General features: G+C 44.3%; 1 protein-coding gene across 1 annotated transcript; it reads right to left on the reverse strand.

Annotated features, from left to right (window-relative positions):
* Positions 1–1,726: 1,726 nt before the first annotated feature.
* Positions 1,727–6,032, reverse strand: LOC103638381 (formate dehydrogenase 1, mitochondrial). Its single transcript, XM_008661313.3, has 6 exons — positions 5,664–6,032; positions 5,103–5,274; positions 2,996–3,536; positions 2,791–2,915; positions 2,393–2,505; positions 1,727–2,100 (listed from the first exon to the last, which is right to left on the reverse strand). Exons 1-6 carry the CDS (start codon positions 5,976–5,978, stop codon positions 1,987–1,989), a joined length of 1,380 nt encoding a protein of 459 aa, XP_008659535.3. The 5' UTR covers positions 5,979–6,032; the 3' UTR covers positions 1,727–1,986.
* Positions 6,033–17,324: the final 11,292 nt, after the last annotated feature.

The raw sequence follows: 17,324 nt of genomic DNA on the forward strand, positions 1-17,324 counted from the left end.
TATACCAGGCAGTCAGGCACAGTCACAGACAGCCCGTAGCTCCTACAACCAACCACACAGACGAATATAGTAGTCACAACTGAAATTTTGGTTTAAAACAACCGAACTAAAATAATTCGGTTGATATGGTTTGGTTTCTATTTTATGAACATGCATTTCCATTCTTGCTTTTTAAAACTAAAACTTTTAAAAAATGTATTAACCGAACCTAATTAATCTAATAAACTGAATGTTCACCCCTATTCATGCTAATCATGCCAAAGGGTCTCTACCGTAATGTTTAAGGCTTTCGAGTAACATTTCTAGGTACCGGGTTCGATCCCTCTCGGGGCGAATTTCAGGTTTCTTTAAAAAAATTCTCTCGTTGTGCCCCGTCCGCTCTCGGAGATCCTGCATACCACCCTTCGGTTAGGTCATTGCAGAGTGGACAGTTGATCGGCCCGTTAGTTATGTGGGACTAAGGTTCGGGAGGTTTCTCGGTCGGAACCATGTTTCGGTTCTTCTTAATATAATATCGGGAGGGTTCCCTAGTCGAGTTTTTTATTCATGGGTAGCCATCACCTGGAGCACCTGTGTGCGGCACTTAGGCTCACCACAATAATTTATGGTTTTACGACCTCAAAGGCGTTCCTTTTTCGCGACGTGTCACCGACTCAAATGATCATGATACTCAAATGATCATGATACTGTTTATCTGGACCAAAATTAAGTTGAAGACATGGTTTTTCTCCGATGTATATTAGTGGATGAACAAAACATCTTTTGCTGCGTGCAATCTGGAATGAGTCTTTGATTATTGAGACGAAATACTTGGGACAAACAACTGGAGACATGGGTGAAAACCAAATATAAAAACATGAGTTTGGAGTGAAATATATGAGAGCTCATACAAAGTTTAGAGTGCAAACCAAATAAAAACAAACGAAAATTGAGTCTGCACAATTCTGTAGCTCTGTTCTGCTTCACTCTGAAAACAAACATAGGATGGAGCCGTTTCGTTGTGGTTCACTCTGAAAGCCAACAAAAAAAAACAGAGCAACTTCGTTCTAACTACCAAACACAAAATAGAGTCATTCTATCTTTAGAATCTAGAACAGAGCCGCAACTAGCCTCTAGAACCAAAAAGTAATTTGAATGGCAGTTGGAATTTTGAGTTTGTAGCAACCTTTTGGATTACAAATAAGAAACATCTCCTTACCGATATTTGTTAGTCTATGGAAATTTGGTAACAAAATCTATTTCCAGGGGAGTTGATTTGGAAATGCGTGATGTTCCGGATTGCCAGGACATTGAGAAGATGGAGGCCACTGTACACACGAGGGTTGGGAGTTATATGGTAGAGGTGGTGTGGTGATACAGAAGCTGGAGGAAAGAGCGAAGCAGCCACAAAGTATAGGTTGGGACGTCGAGGCACGTCCAGGTTTGGTGTCGTCGGATGCTCCAGTCTTTGGAATAGGTTTATATGGGTTGGGACGTCGAGTCAACAGGCCAATGAGCTGGGGGATGAACCACAGCCGTTCTGATAAGTGATAATGCTGTTTCTGTTTGCTGTTAGGCCAGAGGTTGTTTTTTCTTAAAAATATCTGGCAGGCGCGCCCAAACGGAATGGATGAGTAGGTTTTTTTCTCTCTTTGAAAACAGGTTACCCCGCCGGAGGCACTCTGATCCCATCTCTGGTTACAGTGCAACCTGATTTCATTACCATGTGCTTGTTAAAACAAACATGTGACAAATGGCTCCAGTTGGTTACCATTTGCGTTGTCACAGCCGAAAAAAGACAGTGCATGCAGTTCAGTGACAGAGAAGGAAAAAAAAGGGACTTATTGATCTCCACGGTGAGATACCAGCAAGGCATTCTTTTATTACAGGTGGCCGCTGACAGATTTCTCAGAGCTACTCATACAGTAACGCAAGTACGCAACAGGAGTTTCTTCCTCGCAGCTTCTCACCAGAAAAGCCTACACAGCACAGCAACATCTCGCGCGGTCACTGGTACTGACTGGCAAGCTGGCCTTCCTTGACGATGTAGTTCTGCACCGGGAAGTCCTCGCCCTTGAAATACCTATCCAGCATGTCCCTCACACCATCCGCATACCGCAGCTGTATGAATTGTTTGTTTGCCCGCAATAGTAAGCAGCATGCACGAGAACGAATAGCAAATACTCATCATGAAAAATGCGCTATCAGTGTACATGTCGTCAAGGAGTCAAGGTACACAGACACACTATTAGCTAATTGTTCCAGTTCTCAGTACGATTTTAATCCAGTAAAGCCTTAAGGTGATTGCCATTCTATTGAGTTCTGCTAATGCATGAAGCAGAGACCTAGTGTCCTATGAGGTATTAGAATTAGATAGATTTTCAAACTCAGGTAACAAAACTCAGAACCTGACCTGCGCATCAATTGTAGTCCCAGAGATGTGAGGGGTCATGGCATGGTTAGGCATGTAGCGCCAGGGGTGATCCTTTGGTGCTGGCTGTGGGAACCACACATCACCACCGTATCCTGGGAAATGGGAATGAGATGCTCCATGTTACACAAAGTACCGGTCAATGTAGGAATATAGTCGCATTATTTCCCTATTCTTCAGATAAAATGTAGGCAGGGTGTCTTTTCAGGAAAGCAAAACGGCACATTTGAAGTTTTCATACTGAAGCCACGGAATACAAAGCATGTCAAGCTTAAGGAAAATAATATTAATTCATGGACCCCTTCAGTAGAATCAGGCTAACTTATGTAGCAATATTGTTGTGTAAAGAGACAAAGAAAACATATTAACGTAGTAAGTACCAGCAATGTGACCGCTAGAACATGCATCTGCGACTGCTTGAGCATCCATGATTGCTCCTCGAGCATTATTTACAACAATTACACCTTTCTTCATCTTTGCAATCCTCTCTTTGTTAAACATGCCTCTGAAAAAAAAACAGCAAACAAAACTCAGAAAATATTGTCAAACTATTTTGGAAATGTCAGGTACATGATGAATACAAACCTTGTTTTCTCCGTAAGAGGTGTGTTGATCACAATCACATCACACTTTGGAAGCATAGCATCCAGGTCCTCCTCAAATTTGGCCCCAATTTCTTTCTCAAGCTCTGGGTCAATCTGAAGTCTGTCATGGTAAAGCAGGTTGCAGTTAAAGGGCTTAAGACGCTGAAGCAAGAGCCTGCCAATACGACCAGCCCCAACAGTCCCAACAGTTTTTCCTTCAAGATCATAAGCTCTGTGGGCAATGCCTGCTACGTTCCATTCGCCTTGAACTACCTGTTGGTACCCAGGCAAGAAGTTCCTGAGCAGAATCAGAATGCGCAAGAGCTCATCTTCTGCCACAGAGACAGTGTTGCTTCCAGTGACCTCAGCCACAGTTAAGCCCGCAGCAGCAGCTGCTGGAAGATCAATATGATCGGAGCCGATTCCTGCCGTGAGAAGAAGCTCAAGATTCTTCGCCTTCTTTATCCTCTCTGCAGTGACATAAGCTGGGTGGAATGGGGTGGTAATCAGGACATGCATGTCTTCAATGTGCTTCTCCAGTTCTGAAAACAGTTACAGAAATCATTTAGTCGAAACAAGTACAGAACAAGTCTCATGAAAATTGTATCAGATTTCTGCCATCTGCTAGAAAAAGGTGATGGGCCAGTTGGCCTCAAGCTCAGCTTACAAGGCCTACCCGCTGGGTTGTTCCCCTCATCACAAGAGTCAGAACTACAACTAACCTGACAACACCACCAGACCACTGGCCCAAGTCCCTCATAAAGAATCAGAGACCAGAACTGACTCGGTCCCCAAAACAATTGAATTTTAGATCTGTTCTAAGTAAAATATTTTAAATTTGAACAAGTTCATAGAAAATAATATTTACAGCTATGATTTCAAATGAATATATTATAAAAATATATAACATGATAGATCTAATGATACTTGTTTCATACCATCAATACTAGTTTTTTTTAAATAGTCAAACTGAAGATATTTTAACTTAGCACTGTAGTCAGAATTGCCTTTTTTTATCGCGTTGGAGGGAGTAAACACTAAGTTGTATATAAACATACTTCATCTTAGTAAGCACAGGTACACAATTAGCATGCATAAGCATCTCAAGTAATACAGCAATAAGACAACATGACAGTCAATGCCACTGCGTTGGGCTAAACCAGACATTTTGGTTACCGAATGGCCCTACCAAATTAAGAATAGCATTTCTCCCTTTCCATTTATCAGAAAGAAAATCCATTCTAATTACGAGAAACAAAAGCAGCTGACGTCTGCAACATTATGTATACTGCCAAGCTACCCAGTATGGACTGTGGATGTTGCTACCTTCATCCACTAAGGGGTGTTTGTTTGCGATTATAATCTATCTAGATTATATAATCTAACTTATTTTGAACTAACACTTGGTTCAAAATAAGTTAGATTATATAATCTAGACAGATTATAATCCCAAACAAACATGCCATAAATTACCAGCAACGGTCTATGTGAGTTTAGAAATACTCCCAACGTACAAAAAAAAGATCTTACAGGTTTATTCAAAAAATAAACTGTTGTAGTTTTAAGTAAATTTATAGAAAAAGTGTATCAGTAATATAGTTTCACCGTATATTTATATGATGTCACAAATACTACTTCTTTTCTACAAACTTAGTAAAACTTATGGTGTGACTTACTAAATTTATAGATTATAATGTCTTTCTTTTTGGGACAGAGAGAGTATTTCAGTGTTCTAAAATCATGATGGTAGGCTTGATAGCTTTTATGTTTCAGTAAATGCTTAGGCCACCCTGAACAATAAAAGCCAGTTACTAGCTCAAAGACAACCTTCCCAATGGTGTTAACTTTTAGCAATAGCTCTGCTCATAATGCGATTAGGTCCATATGACAACCTCTCGTAATCTTGAAATGTGTATAAGACTAGCTCTTGATCAAGAGACATATTTTCCTTCTCTTCTATTAGAATATGAAATAAAACGATTAACGCTATCTCATAAGTCATTACTGGAACCACCCTAACTTAAATGAGAAGTACTGAAATCTTTGTTTGGGTGTGGGTGTTGGGGGGGGGGGGGGGGGGGGGGGGGGGGGTTGCCTGGGCTACTGACCACAGTTGGGGCCTTCCTTGTCATCGGTGACAATGTACTGATGGCCCTGCGACTCGAGCCAGCCGCGGATGCCGAGTGCACCCTCGACGCAGCCGACGAAGTTGGGGTTCTTGTCGGCATACTCCCCGGCCTTGTAGAACACCCCGACTATCTTCTTGCTGCCTGTAGACGTCTGCAGAACAAAGGAAGAATTCAATTAATGAGAATGCATCTTCAAAGTTTGTGTCATAGATAGATCGGATTGCTCCGCATCTGGAATTCAGGCACAAGCAATACATCTTGTGTGAACTAAACTCTACTAAATTTCACCAAAGAGGAAAAAAACATACACAAGGGAAAGAAAATCCTGAAAAGCAGCATAGCCAACAATGTAAGGACTGAAAATTCGCCGTCCGGCCCCCGCAGCTAAGAATATCAAGCGGAAATTTGCCGATAAACTCGGCGCAGTAGCCGCGATGAATCAACGAGCACGCGACAAATTCGCAGCTAAAGCAGAAACAGGGTAACCATCGGATCAAAACGAAGACGACGAGAAAGGTAGGGTAGGGAGGATTGGATTACGTGCGCGGCCCTTGAGCCGAGCGCCCGGTCGACCAGCTGCCTAGCGGCGGCCCTCCACATCGCCATGAACCGCGAAGCCAAAGGAGGATCAGGGAGAAGGAACCGCGCGGCGAGGAAGCGCAGGAGTGAGTGGGGAGGAAGAGGAACAGAACTACAGTCTACAGCTACAGAAGTGGGCGGCGAGTCGACTGCGGGCACGACCGATAAAAAGACTCCCAACGGGACCCTGACGTGTGAGCCCCGCCAATCGTCACGGGGGAGTGGGGGCCAGGTCACCGTGGTCCACGTTTGGGGTGAGGGAGAGTTGGTGCACATCCCGGCAGCCGACGTGCAGACACCCAGCCGAACATGCTCCGCTCAATGACATCTGGGTCCCATATTTCCTGGGTCCACTTGTCTTTGTCGGTGCACGTAACTTAGCCGATGGCTTTCCAGATGATCATCGTCACAGGGAAGAAGGAAACGGACCGAAGCAGCGTGAATGGGCGCTGCGATCGGTAGTTGGCAAATGGCACCGCATGAAGCAGGCCGTCCGTGTGACATTTCTTTCTCTTGCTTTACGTACCGCAGAATTAGGGTATATTTAGACTAAACTTTAGTACTAAATGGTAAGACAAAAGTGTACGTGTCGACTTGACAGAAGGCAAAAGTTCAAGTATGACGCACAAATGAACACAAGTCAGCGTGAACAGTACATGTTAATGTTCATTTATTTATAGGCACGGGACGCAGCCCGGTCGAAATTACATTCATACCCTCAACAAATAGCTATAAACATGACACAAACTATCATGGACTGATCGATCTTTTTCTCTTTAGGTCGGTTCCATTTTCTGCTGCTGAGCCGAAGCTTCCCTGCGCGTAGCTTCGGAACTGATTCAACCTTCGTCCCGACCATGCTTTTCATATTGTGTTCAGCTTCACTCTGAGTCCGAAGGTTACTGTACATATATTATACTTGGGAAACATTGTTAATCGTGTTTTTGAGGACCTTCGGAAGACGAAGGCTCCCAACATTAGCCCCTCGCAGTATTATTTTGTTATAACAACGAATTCAGACTGCGACATGAACGAAGGCCTTAAGCCGAAGGACCGAAAAAACATCTTCCCTTTGCTAGAATAGCAACAGTCAATGACAGACAGGGCCCGCCAAGTTGCAAAACGCGAGGCATATAAATAGGAACCCACACCGGCAGCATTGATACGCCATTTCTGCCATTTGTGTTATTTTCTCAAACTTTTAGCTCTTGTTCACTAGCTCTCGCTTGATTTTCAAGCTTTTTGAGCTTCGGCTTAAAGACGCGTTTGCTCCAAATTTGAAAAGAAGAAGATGAGTGGAGAGAAGAAACAACCGAGGAGACGAAGCTGTATGAAGAGAAAAAAGTTGCAGATCCTTTCATTGCTGGATTTTATGAGTCCATGGCAAAAACAAATACACAGAAAATTACTAAGGAGATCATGGAGGGTTTATCCGAAGATTCTGATGACAGTGATAGTTATGACATTGAAAGCGGGGATGAAGACTCTGAGGATCGGCCGTGGCGCCCAAGCCATACTATCTTCGGAAAATCGACTATCAAGCAAAGTCATATTGATGCCATGAGGGGGAGATATTTTCGCGACATGTCTATTGTCAGAGTTGGAGGAGACAGTACTGCCCCTGCCCTGGAGGAAAACGAAGTTGTTATATACCGAAGCTTCTTGAAGGCAGGTCTTCGGTTCCCGCTGAGTAAATTTGTGGTCGAGGTATTAAAGATATTCCAAATCTTTCTCCATCAGATTACCCCCGAAGCAATTATCAGGATGGGGATATTTGTCTGGGCTGTAAGGAGCCAGGGGCTGGAGCCTAGCGTGAAGTGCTTCTGCAGCATGCACGAGCTTTTATATGAAACTAAGGCTATTGGCAAGGAACAATATCACAACAACTTCGGTTGTTACGGGTTCATTGTCCGTTCTAATACAAGCCACCCAGTGCCAACATTCCGGAAAAGATGGCCCGGGGCTTGGATGGAGAAGTGGTTTTACGTAAAAATGATTTGATTAAAAGAGAAGACATCAAGGGAATTATCCAGCGCCCCATCTGGTCTCGTTTCGGCCTTCGAAGGCCGAAGGTGAATATTGATGACGATGTTGAAGCATGTCAGAAGGCCTTTAATACTGTGTGTGCCTTCATTGGTACAAGGGATTAATCTCAAGAGCACATAGCCTTCAGGGTATGGCCACTTGTGGAGAATTGGGAAATGCCGAAGGATACTGTTGCTGAATCGAGTGAAGGTGGTCTGGTTCGATTAAAGTATACTTTCAGATTTAGGGAGAAGTTTGATGAGCCAGATGATGACTGGCTGAAATGTATTGAAGCTACCAGTGACGAGCTACTTGGGACATACTCCCGGGCCGAAGATGATGCCCTTTCCACAGCCTTCGGGGGCCAGGGGAAGAAAAGATTGAACAGGGTATTTGATGTGATTGGCTTCGTATACCCTGATTACCGCTACCCGCTGCGAGGGCAAGGAAAAAAGAGAAAGACTGCCACTTCGGCCACCACAGTTGTGCCGAAGGGCAAAAAGGTGAAGGTTCTGACCCACCGGTCGCGTTATATTGAACCGGTCGTGGTGCCAGAATTTGGCGAAGGAGCCTCTTCAACTGCCGAAGTAAGACAAGCTGCTCCGATTGGGCAGAGCGTTGAAGAGCCAACTGTAATGCCGAAGATGCCTACAGTCGGGCCGATCGAAGCTAAGGATGATAAGGCCGAAGAGCCAAAGGTGGAAGAAACAATGAAGATGCCAGAAATTATGAGCCCTTCAACAGAAGCAAAACTGCCGAAGGTACAAAAGGCTCCTACCGCAACTCCCAAGAGGAGGAGGATGGCCAGCGTACTAGACGCTGTCATAGAGACCACGAAGACCTTAACTCCTGCTCCTACCAAGAAAGCTGCCAAAAAACAAGTCGAAGCCGAAGCTGGGCCTTCAGCGCCCACTGAGACGAAGGCCGACGTGCCTTAAGATAAGGTGAGTCAGCAAAGTTCAGATACCAGCAAGACGACAGAGCATGTCATGGCAGAAAACGCAAAATCCCCTGTCCCCGAAACCTTAGTTGAAGATATTGATTACATTGTTCAACATGCTTCGGGGAAAAATTATCTGAAGAAGAAATCTTGGAGGCCAAACACTATGCCCAAAGATTGAAATATCCAAAGAGGGCCTTAGTGTTCAATGGTACTAACGAAGATGATTTCCTGTACTGTCTCCCGGATAACAAAGAAATATCCGTTTGCCGGGAGATAGCTAAGAGTATGGGATTTCCTAAGCTTGAAGAAGGCCTTTCGGTCTTGTCGAAGGATGATCTTGCTGATAGTCTCGCGTACAACAGTATAAAGGTATGGAGGTTAACTTTGAAGCTAGAAAATGAAGCGTCTTATTGACATGCTCAACTCTTTCTTCTTCTTTGCAGGGCTTAATTCTTAGTAATGCCTTGAGGGCTCAGAAGAGCGCCGAAGACGAAGGTTGTACAATGGCTCTTAACAACCTTCGCTCCGAGGTGATTGAACTAAGAAACAAAGGTCTAGAGAAAGACAAAATTTTGATTTCATTGGTGAACAAAATAAAGGAAGACGAAGCTAATTACAAAGCTCAGGCCGAAGCCCAGAAAACCAAAATTGAAGACCTTCGGAGATAACTGGCTGAAGCTAAGGAGAACTGCGCGCTCGCATAGGCTAATCAAGAAATCAGTGAATATTGGAAAAATAAGCTAGAGAAAAATGTTGAAGAACTTCGCGAATGCAAGGAAAGGTGCTTTGAGAAATCCTTGGATTGCGTGAAGAAATTAAAAACTAGCTTCACCAAAGTGGGCGCCTACTCTGCTGAAGAAAACTTCATATGTGGCGACCCCGAGGGCGTTGTTGAATGGATAAGTGGAGAAGCCGAAGCCTTCGAGGAAATTTTGAGTGATTGCGGGGATATTTGCGCGTTTTCCGGTGCGCGGGGAATCTCAGCTATTCTGGAGAAGGCTGGATGTGATCACGTTAAAGCCATAACCCAGGCCGAAGCTGCCTTCTCCATAGATGATACGAAGGATCCTTCAGCCGAAGCAACTTTAATGGGCGGGAAATTTTATAACGATTTCAGGGTGAACGGTGGCCGAGAGCTGGCCCACGAGATAATAAAAAAGAGTGAAAAAGACACCCATGACGCCCGGGCAGAAGCAAAGCGAGCTGAAGAAGCTGCAGAACGCGAAAGGCGTATAGGTATTGTTTCTTGATTATTTAGCTTCGGTACTTGCTTTGTGGCTTCGAACTAATCTGTTTACCTACTTCAGCTGAACTATCCCCGCCTCTGGAGCCGTACGATCCCCTAGCTGATCCAGAAATGAAGGAAGCACTGGAAATTATAAGTCTGGCAGATTCCATTATCGACGAAGTCGTCAATAAGCTTTTGAACGAAGTTGCAGAAAAAGTTCTTAAAGAAGAATAGATTTTATTGTAATAATACTTTGAAACGCTTGATGTATGGAACAATGGAAGGAAGATTAAGCTTCTACTGTAACAAAACTATGTAACATCTGATGTATGTGACATTGAATCGAATATGTAAATTGTTGTAATTTATTTCTTTGCGATGCATGAAACGTACACACATACCGCTTTTTGAGCCTTGGCGAAAAAACACCTTCCCTTCTTTTCATGCTTCGTAAAGAAAGAAACCCCTTCTAGGGAAAATCTGATAGAACTGTCATCCGAAGCTTATCTCGTGCCTTAGCACATTTGCATTCAACGAAGTATTCCCAAAGGTTTGCTTCGTGTTCGATTTTTCTGTTGATGCGGTATGATGTATGATGTGATGTTGTGCTGAATGATGCGATGATATGATGCAATATGATGATGCTTCAACACCCACACATACGCCCACACTGGTACATAGAAGACTGCATCCCCTTATGAACATCTGTTGAGTCTAAACTCTGCATCCCCTTAGGAACGACTTTTGAGCTTCTTCACCTTCTATTTCGGTGGTATAAGTTCTGCATCCCCTTAGGAACGACTTTTGAACTTCTTCGCCTTATATTTCGGTGGTATAAGTTCTACATCCCCTTAGGAACGACTTTTGAACTTGATGAGGACATCCTCCACTATTACCCGTTGGCAAAGACGCAATTGGCCCAGTTGGCCCAATTGTAGTCGGACAGCGACCGTGTGAGCCTCAGAATTATCCCACCTCGCTTAACTTGGGAGGAGGAAGCCACTTTAAAAGGGAGAGCCACCCTTCCCCCATTGGACTAGTCTTTTGGGGCGATTGGGCCTTTCCCTGAGTTGGGTGTGCTTAATGAACTGTTGGGCTCCGGGCAACCCTAATTTGTTGGGCCTCGGCCAACCCCACCTGGGCTGGGTGTATCATCTGGTATCAGAGCTAGGGCCCATTTTAAGAAGGTGGGAATGATGAGGACATCCTCCAGTATTACCCGTTGGCAAAGACGTAATTGGCCCAGTTGGCCCAATTGTAGTCGGACGACGACCGTGTGAGCCTCAAAATTATCCCACCTCGCTTAACTTGGGAGGAGGAAGCCACTTTAAAAGGGAGAGCCACCCTTCCCCCATTGGGCTAGTCTTTTGGGGCGATTGGGCCTCTCCCTGAGTTGGGTGTGCTTAATGAACTGTTGGGCTCCGGGCAACCCTAATTTGTTGGGCCTCGGCCAACCCTACCTGGGCTGGGTGTATCAGAACTTCTTCGACTTATATTTCGGCGGTATTTGGCTCTGCATTCCCTTTGGAACGACTTTTGAGCAGAAAACTTACGCTGCGCTCCCTTAGGAACGACTTTTTGTAGCTTTGTCAATTTAGGCTCTGCATTCCCTTAGGAATGACTTTTGAGCTTCAGAATCTACCTCGTTCCTTTAAGAGTCGTTTTTCGAGCTTTGTAAATCTATGAAGAAGATATATTTCATTCTGGTGTCTGCAGAATTATTACAAGAAGTTGAAACTGAATTTTTCATTACTTGTTCTTCATACAAAAAAGTAAAATGATATATAAAAGACAAAAGTACTTAAAAATGTAGGATATTCCTCAATAAATGTGCTTCGATTCTGGTACAGTGTTGTTGACTGTACGAGCTTCGGACTCCTCCCTGAAGTCGCGTTGCTGTTGGGGGTGCTGGCGCCCTTCTGGCTGCTGGCCTTGGGTATGAGCAGGTGGCAATGGTGGTGGCAGTGGAAGTTGGGGCCAGGAAGCTTGTGAATGGCTTGCCGAAGCAATGGAAGCCGCAGGTTGATTGCCCATATATTCTGGTATCTAGGGAGAATAGCACGAAGCAGTATGTAAAACTTGCTTCAGCTGGTTCTGCCGGGCTTCTGCTTCGGCAATCTCTTTTTGCTTTTGAATGGTAATCTGGCACGTTCTTGTAGTGTGGCCCTTGTCTTCACCACAAAATAGACAATAGATTTTCCTGGGCTGATCCCCATATCTTCCTCCAAAGCCCTGCTGCCTCGGCCCCTTGGAGCTGGTGGCCTGAAGGAGCTTTGCTGCTGTCCTGAATACTATGAGTTGTGTTGTGGCCTCTAAACTGTCCACCTTTGTCATCGTTCTGACTGGAGCTGTGAATTGATCTGACATGCATAGGGTGGATTCTTCCTCCGAAACCCCTAGTCATCTCAGAAAATCTGTAAGCTTCCTCCCTTCTTTGGCAGAAGTCATTATCAGCCCGGATGTACTCATCCATTTTCTGAAGCAGCTTCTCCAGAGTCTGGGGGGGTTTCCTGGCGAAGTATTGAGCCGTGGGCCCTGGCCGAAGACCCTTGATCATGGCCTCAATGACGATTTTATTAGGCACTGTAGGCGCTTGTGCTCTCACACGCAATAACCTTCGGACGTACGCCTGAAGGTACTCATGGTCTTGTGTGCACTGGAACAAGGCCTGAGCAGTGATGGGCTTCGTCTGAAACCCTTGAAAGCCGGTGACCAACATGTCCTTGATCTTCTGCCATGACGTGATCGTCCCTGGCCAGAGAGGAGACTACCATGTCTGAGCCACACTTCGAACTGCCATAACGAAGGACTTTGCCATGACAGCAGTATTGCCTCCGTATGAGGATATTGTTGCCTCATAGCTCATCAAGAATTGCTTTGGGTCCGAGTGCCCATCGTACATGGGCAACTGGGGTGGCTTGTAGGATTGTGGCCATGGAATAGCCTGCAATTCTGCTGCCAGGGGAGAAGCATCATCAAAAGTAAAGTTACCATGATGAAAGTCATCGTACTACTCATCTTCGTTGAATGAGCCATCTTGACGAAGCTCTGTTTGCTGAGGCCTTGGGTCCTGGTTATCTTGAGTGAGATGACGCATTTCTTCAGCGGCTTCATCGATCTTCTTCTGAAGATCGGTGAGGCGAAGCATCTTCTCCCTTTTCCTCTAGACCTGTTGATGAATAGCTTCGAGGTCCCTGATCTCTTGGTCCAACTCTTCCTCCTGTGGTGTCGAACTAGTAGCCTTCCTTTTCTGAGTTATGGCTTCACGCAAAGTGTCCTGGTTGACATCTAGTAGCTGCAGTGCAGCCCCTAGTCCTGACGAAGCTTTCTTCGGCGGCATGACGCAACTCACAGCTTGCCGAAGGTGGTCGAATGAGTTCACCCACGGTGGGCGCCAATGTTGAGGACTTGTTCTCAAATCCTATGAATTAAGAACAAGGCAACATGAAATGTTAATGGTTAAAGTCCTTCGTCCTTTGAAGCATTATTTGCCTTAGGATATAATGATCTTCAGACGAAGGTCATGAAGGACGTACCTTCATCATTGCAGTATATATTAATGGAAGTAGAAGCATATGAAACATGAGAAATGACATGAACAACCATATAACACCATTCATATCTCTTTATTATATTATCATGAATGAACATGAACAATATTGAATTACATTTATACCTTCGGCTTGACAGAAGGCAAAAGTCCAAGTGTGACGCACGAATGAACACAAGTCATGTTGGGTCTATGCTTCGTCGCCGAAGGTCTTCAAGGGAGAAGCAGCTTTCGGCTGAGGCTGTTTGCATGAGACGGCCGAAGGTTCCTTTCCATGAAGCTTCGACAGTGTAAACCGACTTAAAGATAGAATGACCTTTTAGTCCATAAATGTCTGAGTCAATGTTGTAAGTTTTTATAAGGGGCATACTTGTAATTTCTCACAGGCTGTGTCCTGTGCCTATAAATAGTGAACAGTATTCTGTTACTGTTCACGCATTCTGGTATTGGCAATCGCATCTCTCGGAATACAACCTTTGTCAAGGCATAGGTATCATTGTATTTAATGATTCAATATATTAAGTGAATATAATATAATGCATCTGTGATTCATTCATCCATTTTATGCCTTTTATTTTGCATTATCTTACAATGTTTATTGAAAGTTTATTACGAAGGTTCAACTTCGTAATAATACTATCATCAACCTTCGTCCAAAATCCATTATCCTCAAAGGAATAATACTTCACGGACGAAGGACAGTATCATTTAACATTTTATGTTGCCTTGTTCTTAATTCATAGCATTTGAGAACAAGTCCCCAACATTGGCGCCCACCTCCGGTGAACTCACTTCCACTTTTTGAGCTGATGGCTTCGTTCAACAACCAAGCTGGAGCTGCTTCGGACCCGAAGCTGGTGCTCCCGATCACAGGTGGCTCGTCCTCAGAGCCAGCTAACAAGAAACAAAAGAAGGAAGCACAGAGAAGGGTACAGCATGTTGGGGTGCAAGGACCCTTCATCAAGTCAAGATGGTCTCACATTCCTATTACCTTCTCCCAAGAGGACTTTCAGCTCAAAGATTACCCACACAACTATGCCATGGTTATCTCTTGTGTTATCAAAGGATTTCTGGTTCACAATGTCTTGGTTGACACAGGTAGTGCAGCTGACATCATATTTGCTAAAGCCTTCAGGCAAATGCAAGAGCCAGAAGATAAGATTCATGATGCTACACATCCTCTTTGTGGCTTCGGAGGGAGACAGATTGTAGCACTGGGAAAGATCACCATGTCAGTGACCTTCGGATTCATCAATAACACTAGAACTGAGCAAATTGTGTTTGACATTGTTGACATGGAATACCCTTATAATGCAATTATTGGTCGTACCCTCAATGCCTTCGAAGCAATCCTTCACCCTGCTTATCTTTGCATGAAGATACCTTCGGATCAGGGACCCATCGCTATTCATGGAAGCCAGGAAGCTGCCAGAAGGGCCGAAGGAAACTGGACTGATTCAAAAGCAATCCATAACATAGATGGAGCTGAAGCTTGCGAACAATACAAATTCAGAAGGGAGAAAGCAGCTTCAGCAGATCAGCCGAAGCCCATGCTCTTATGTGAGGATGTAGCAGAACAGAAGGTGCTGTTGGGCTCTCAGTTATCCGAAACACAAGAGAAAACCTTGCTAAGGTTCTTGTTCAACAACAAAGATGTTTTTGCATGGTCAGCCAATGATCTCTGCGGAGTTAATAGGGACGTTATTGAGCATTCGCTCAATGTCGATCCATCCTTCAGACCCAGAAAGCAAAGGCTTCGAAAAATGTCAGATGATAAGGCCGAAGGTGCTCGTAATGAAGTCAAAAGACTCCTCAGTGCAGGAGTTATCAGAGAAGTGAAGTACCCAGAGTGGCTAGCCAATACTGTTATGGTAAAAAAGGCCAATGGCAAGTGGCGAATGTGTATCGATTTTACAGATCTGAACAAGGCTTGTCCGAAGGATGAATTCCCATTGCCCAAAATAGATTCTTTAGTTGATGCAGCAGCTTCTTCAGAGCTCATGAGTTTGTTAGACTGCTATTCAGGCTATCATCAAATTTGGATGAAGAAGGAAGATGAGTCGAAAACTAGCTTCATAACTCCAAGTGGCACATATTGCTATCTTCGGATGCCTGAGGGGCTCAAAAACGCTGGAGGAAGTTTCAGCCGAATGACTGCGAAGGTTCTCCAATCTCAAATAGGCAGAAACGTGCTAACTTATGTTGATGACATCATTGTCAAAAGTACGAAGCAGGAGAATCATATTGCTGATCTGCAGGAGACCTTCGCCAGTTTCAGGCAAGCCGGCTTAAAATTAAATCCAGAAAAATGCGTCTTCGGGGTGAAGAAAGGGAAATTTCTTGGATGCTTGGTTTCAACAAAGGGAATTGAAGCTAATCCAAGTAAAATTGAAGCTATACTTCGGATGGAGCCACCAACTACAAAGAAGGGGGCTCAAAGATTGACAGGAAGATTGGCATCTCTCAATAGATTCATATCCAGATCAGCAGAGAGAAATTTACCATTCTTCGAAGTGCTGAAGTCGGCCGAAGTCTTTCAATGGGGACCAATCCAGCAGAAGGCTTTCGAAGAATTGAAACAGTATTTGATAGATCTAACAACATTGACTCCACCAATGCCAGGGGCTCCTTTGTTATTATATGTGGCAGCTTCGCACTCAGCAGTAAGTGCAGCGCTTGTCCAGGAGAAGCTTGATGGTCAAATCAAGAGGCAGGCCCCAATATATTTTGTATCCGAGGTTCTTAGTTTGTCAAAGAAAAATTATACAGAGCTGGAGAAGGTATTGTATGCTGTCTTGATGGCCTCCAGGAAGCTTCGGCACTATTTCCAAGCTTACAACATAATTGTTCCTTCATCACAACCTCTGAAGGATATCATGAGGAACCGAGAAGCTACTGGAAGGATTGGAAAATGGGCTGCAGAGCTCAATGAATTTTGTATTGAATATGTTCATAGATCTTCGATTCAGTCACAGGCGCTGGCAGACTTTATTGCTGATTGGACGCCAGGGGCTCAGGAGGACGAAACGAATAAAGACAACGAAGCTTGGACAGTGTTTTGTGATGGATCTTGGGGAACCTTCGGAGCAGGAGCGGCTGCTGTGTTGGTTTCACCTTCCAAAGTCAAAACTTGTTATGCGGCAAAGCTTGATTTTAACTGCACAAATAACATTGCTGAGTACGAAGCATTGATTCTAGGTCTTCGGAAGCTAAAAGCAATGGGAATCAGAAGGGCCATACTTAAAACTGATTCCCAGGTTGTTTCGGGCCATATTGACAAAAGTTGCAAGGCTAAGGATCCGAAGCTTGAAAAATATCTGGATATGGTTCGAAGAGTTGAAGCTTCCTTCGAAGGGTTTTCTGTCAAAAATATCCCTCGAGGACAAAATGAGCATGCTGATTTGCTAGCTAAGTCAGCAGCACAGGGGCTGCCTTTACCTTCGGATGTATTCTTCGAAACAATAAAAGCACCTTCGGTGGAACTTCTTGAAAGAGCAGTTCTTAATATTTCTCCTGTTTTTAGCGAAGATTGGAGAACCGAGATCATCTCTTACCTTCAGGGTAAGTTCCTTTCAGATGACGAAGCTTATAACAAGAGGATAGCGGCAAGAGCTCGTCCATATGTCATGATAGAAGGGGAGTTGTACAAACATGGAGTTTGTGCTCCGTTGCTCAAATGTTTATCCAGAACCGAAGGTATAGAGTTAATGAAAGAAATACATGCAGGCCTGTGTGGATCTCACATCGAACCTAGGCCGTTACTTGGAAAAATTTTCCGCCAAGGGTTTTATTGGCCGAAGGCAGCTTCGGATGCAGCAGAATTGGTCCAAAAGTGCGAAGGTTGTCAGAAATGTGCAAGAGATCAAAAACAACCTT

This window comes from Zea mays, chromosome 9 (genome assembly GCF_902167145.1).
Source record: "Zea mays cultivar B73 chromosome 9, Zm-B73-REFERENCE-NAM-5.0, whole genome shotgun sequence".
NCBI lineage: Eukaryota > Viridiplantae > Streptophyta > Magnoliopsida > Poales > Poaceae > Zea > Zea mays.

What these genes read in the sequence shown, in the direction of transcription:
- LOC103638381 (XM_008661313.3), bottom strand. Translation starts at nt 5,978, where the DNA reads ATGTGCACCAACTCTCCCTCACCCCAAACGTGGACCACGGTGACCTGG. An exon ending in CCTCTTACGGAGAAAACAAG is followed by an intron (nt 2,916 to 2,995) that starts GTTTGTATTCAT and finishes TTTTTTTTTCAG; the next exon opens with AGGCATGTTTAACAAAGAGA. An exon ending in GGACTACAATTGATGCGCAG is followed by an intron (nt 2,101 to 2,392) that starts GTCAGGTTCTGA and finishes CAATTCATACAG; the next exon opens with CTGCGGTATGCGGATGGTGT.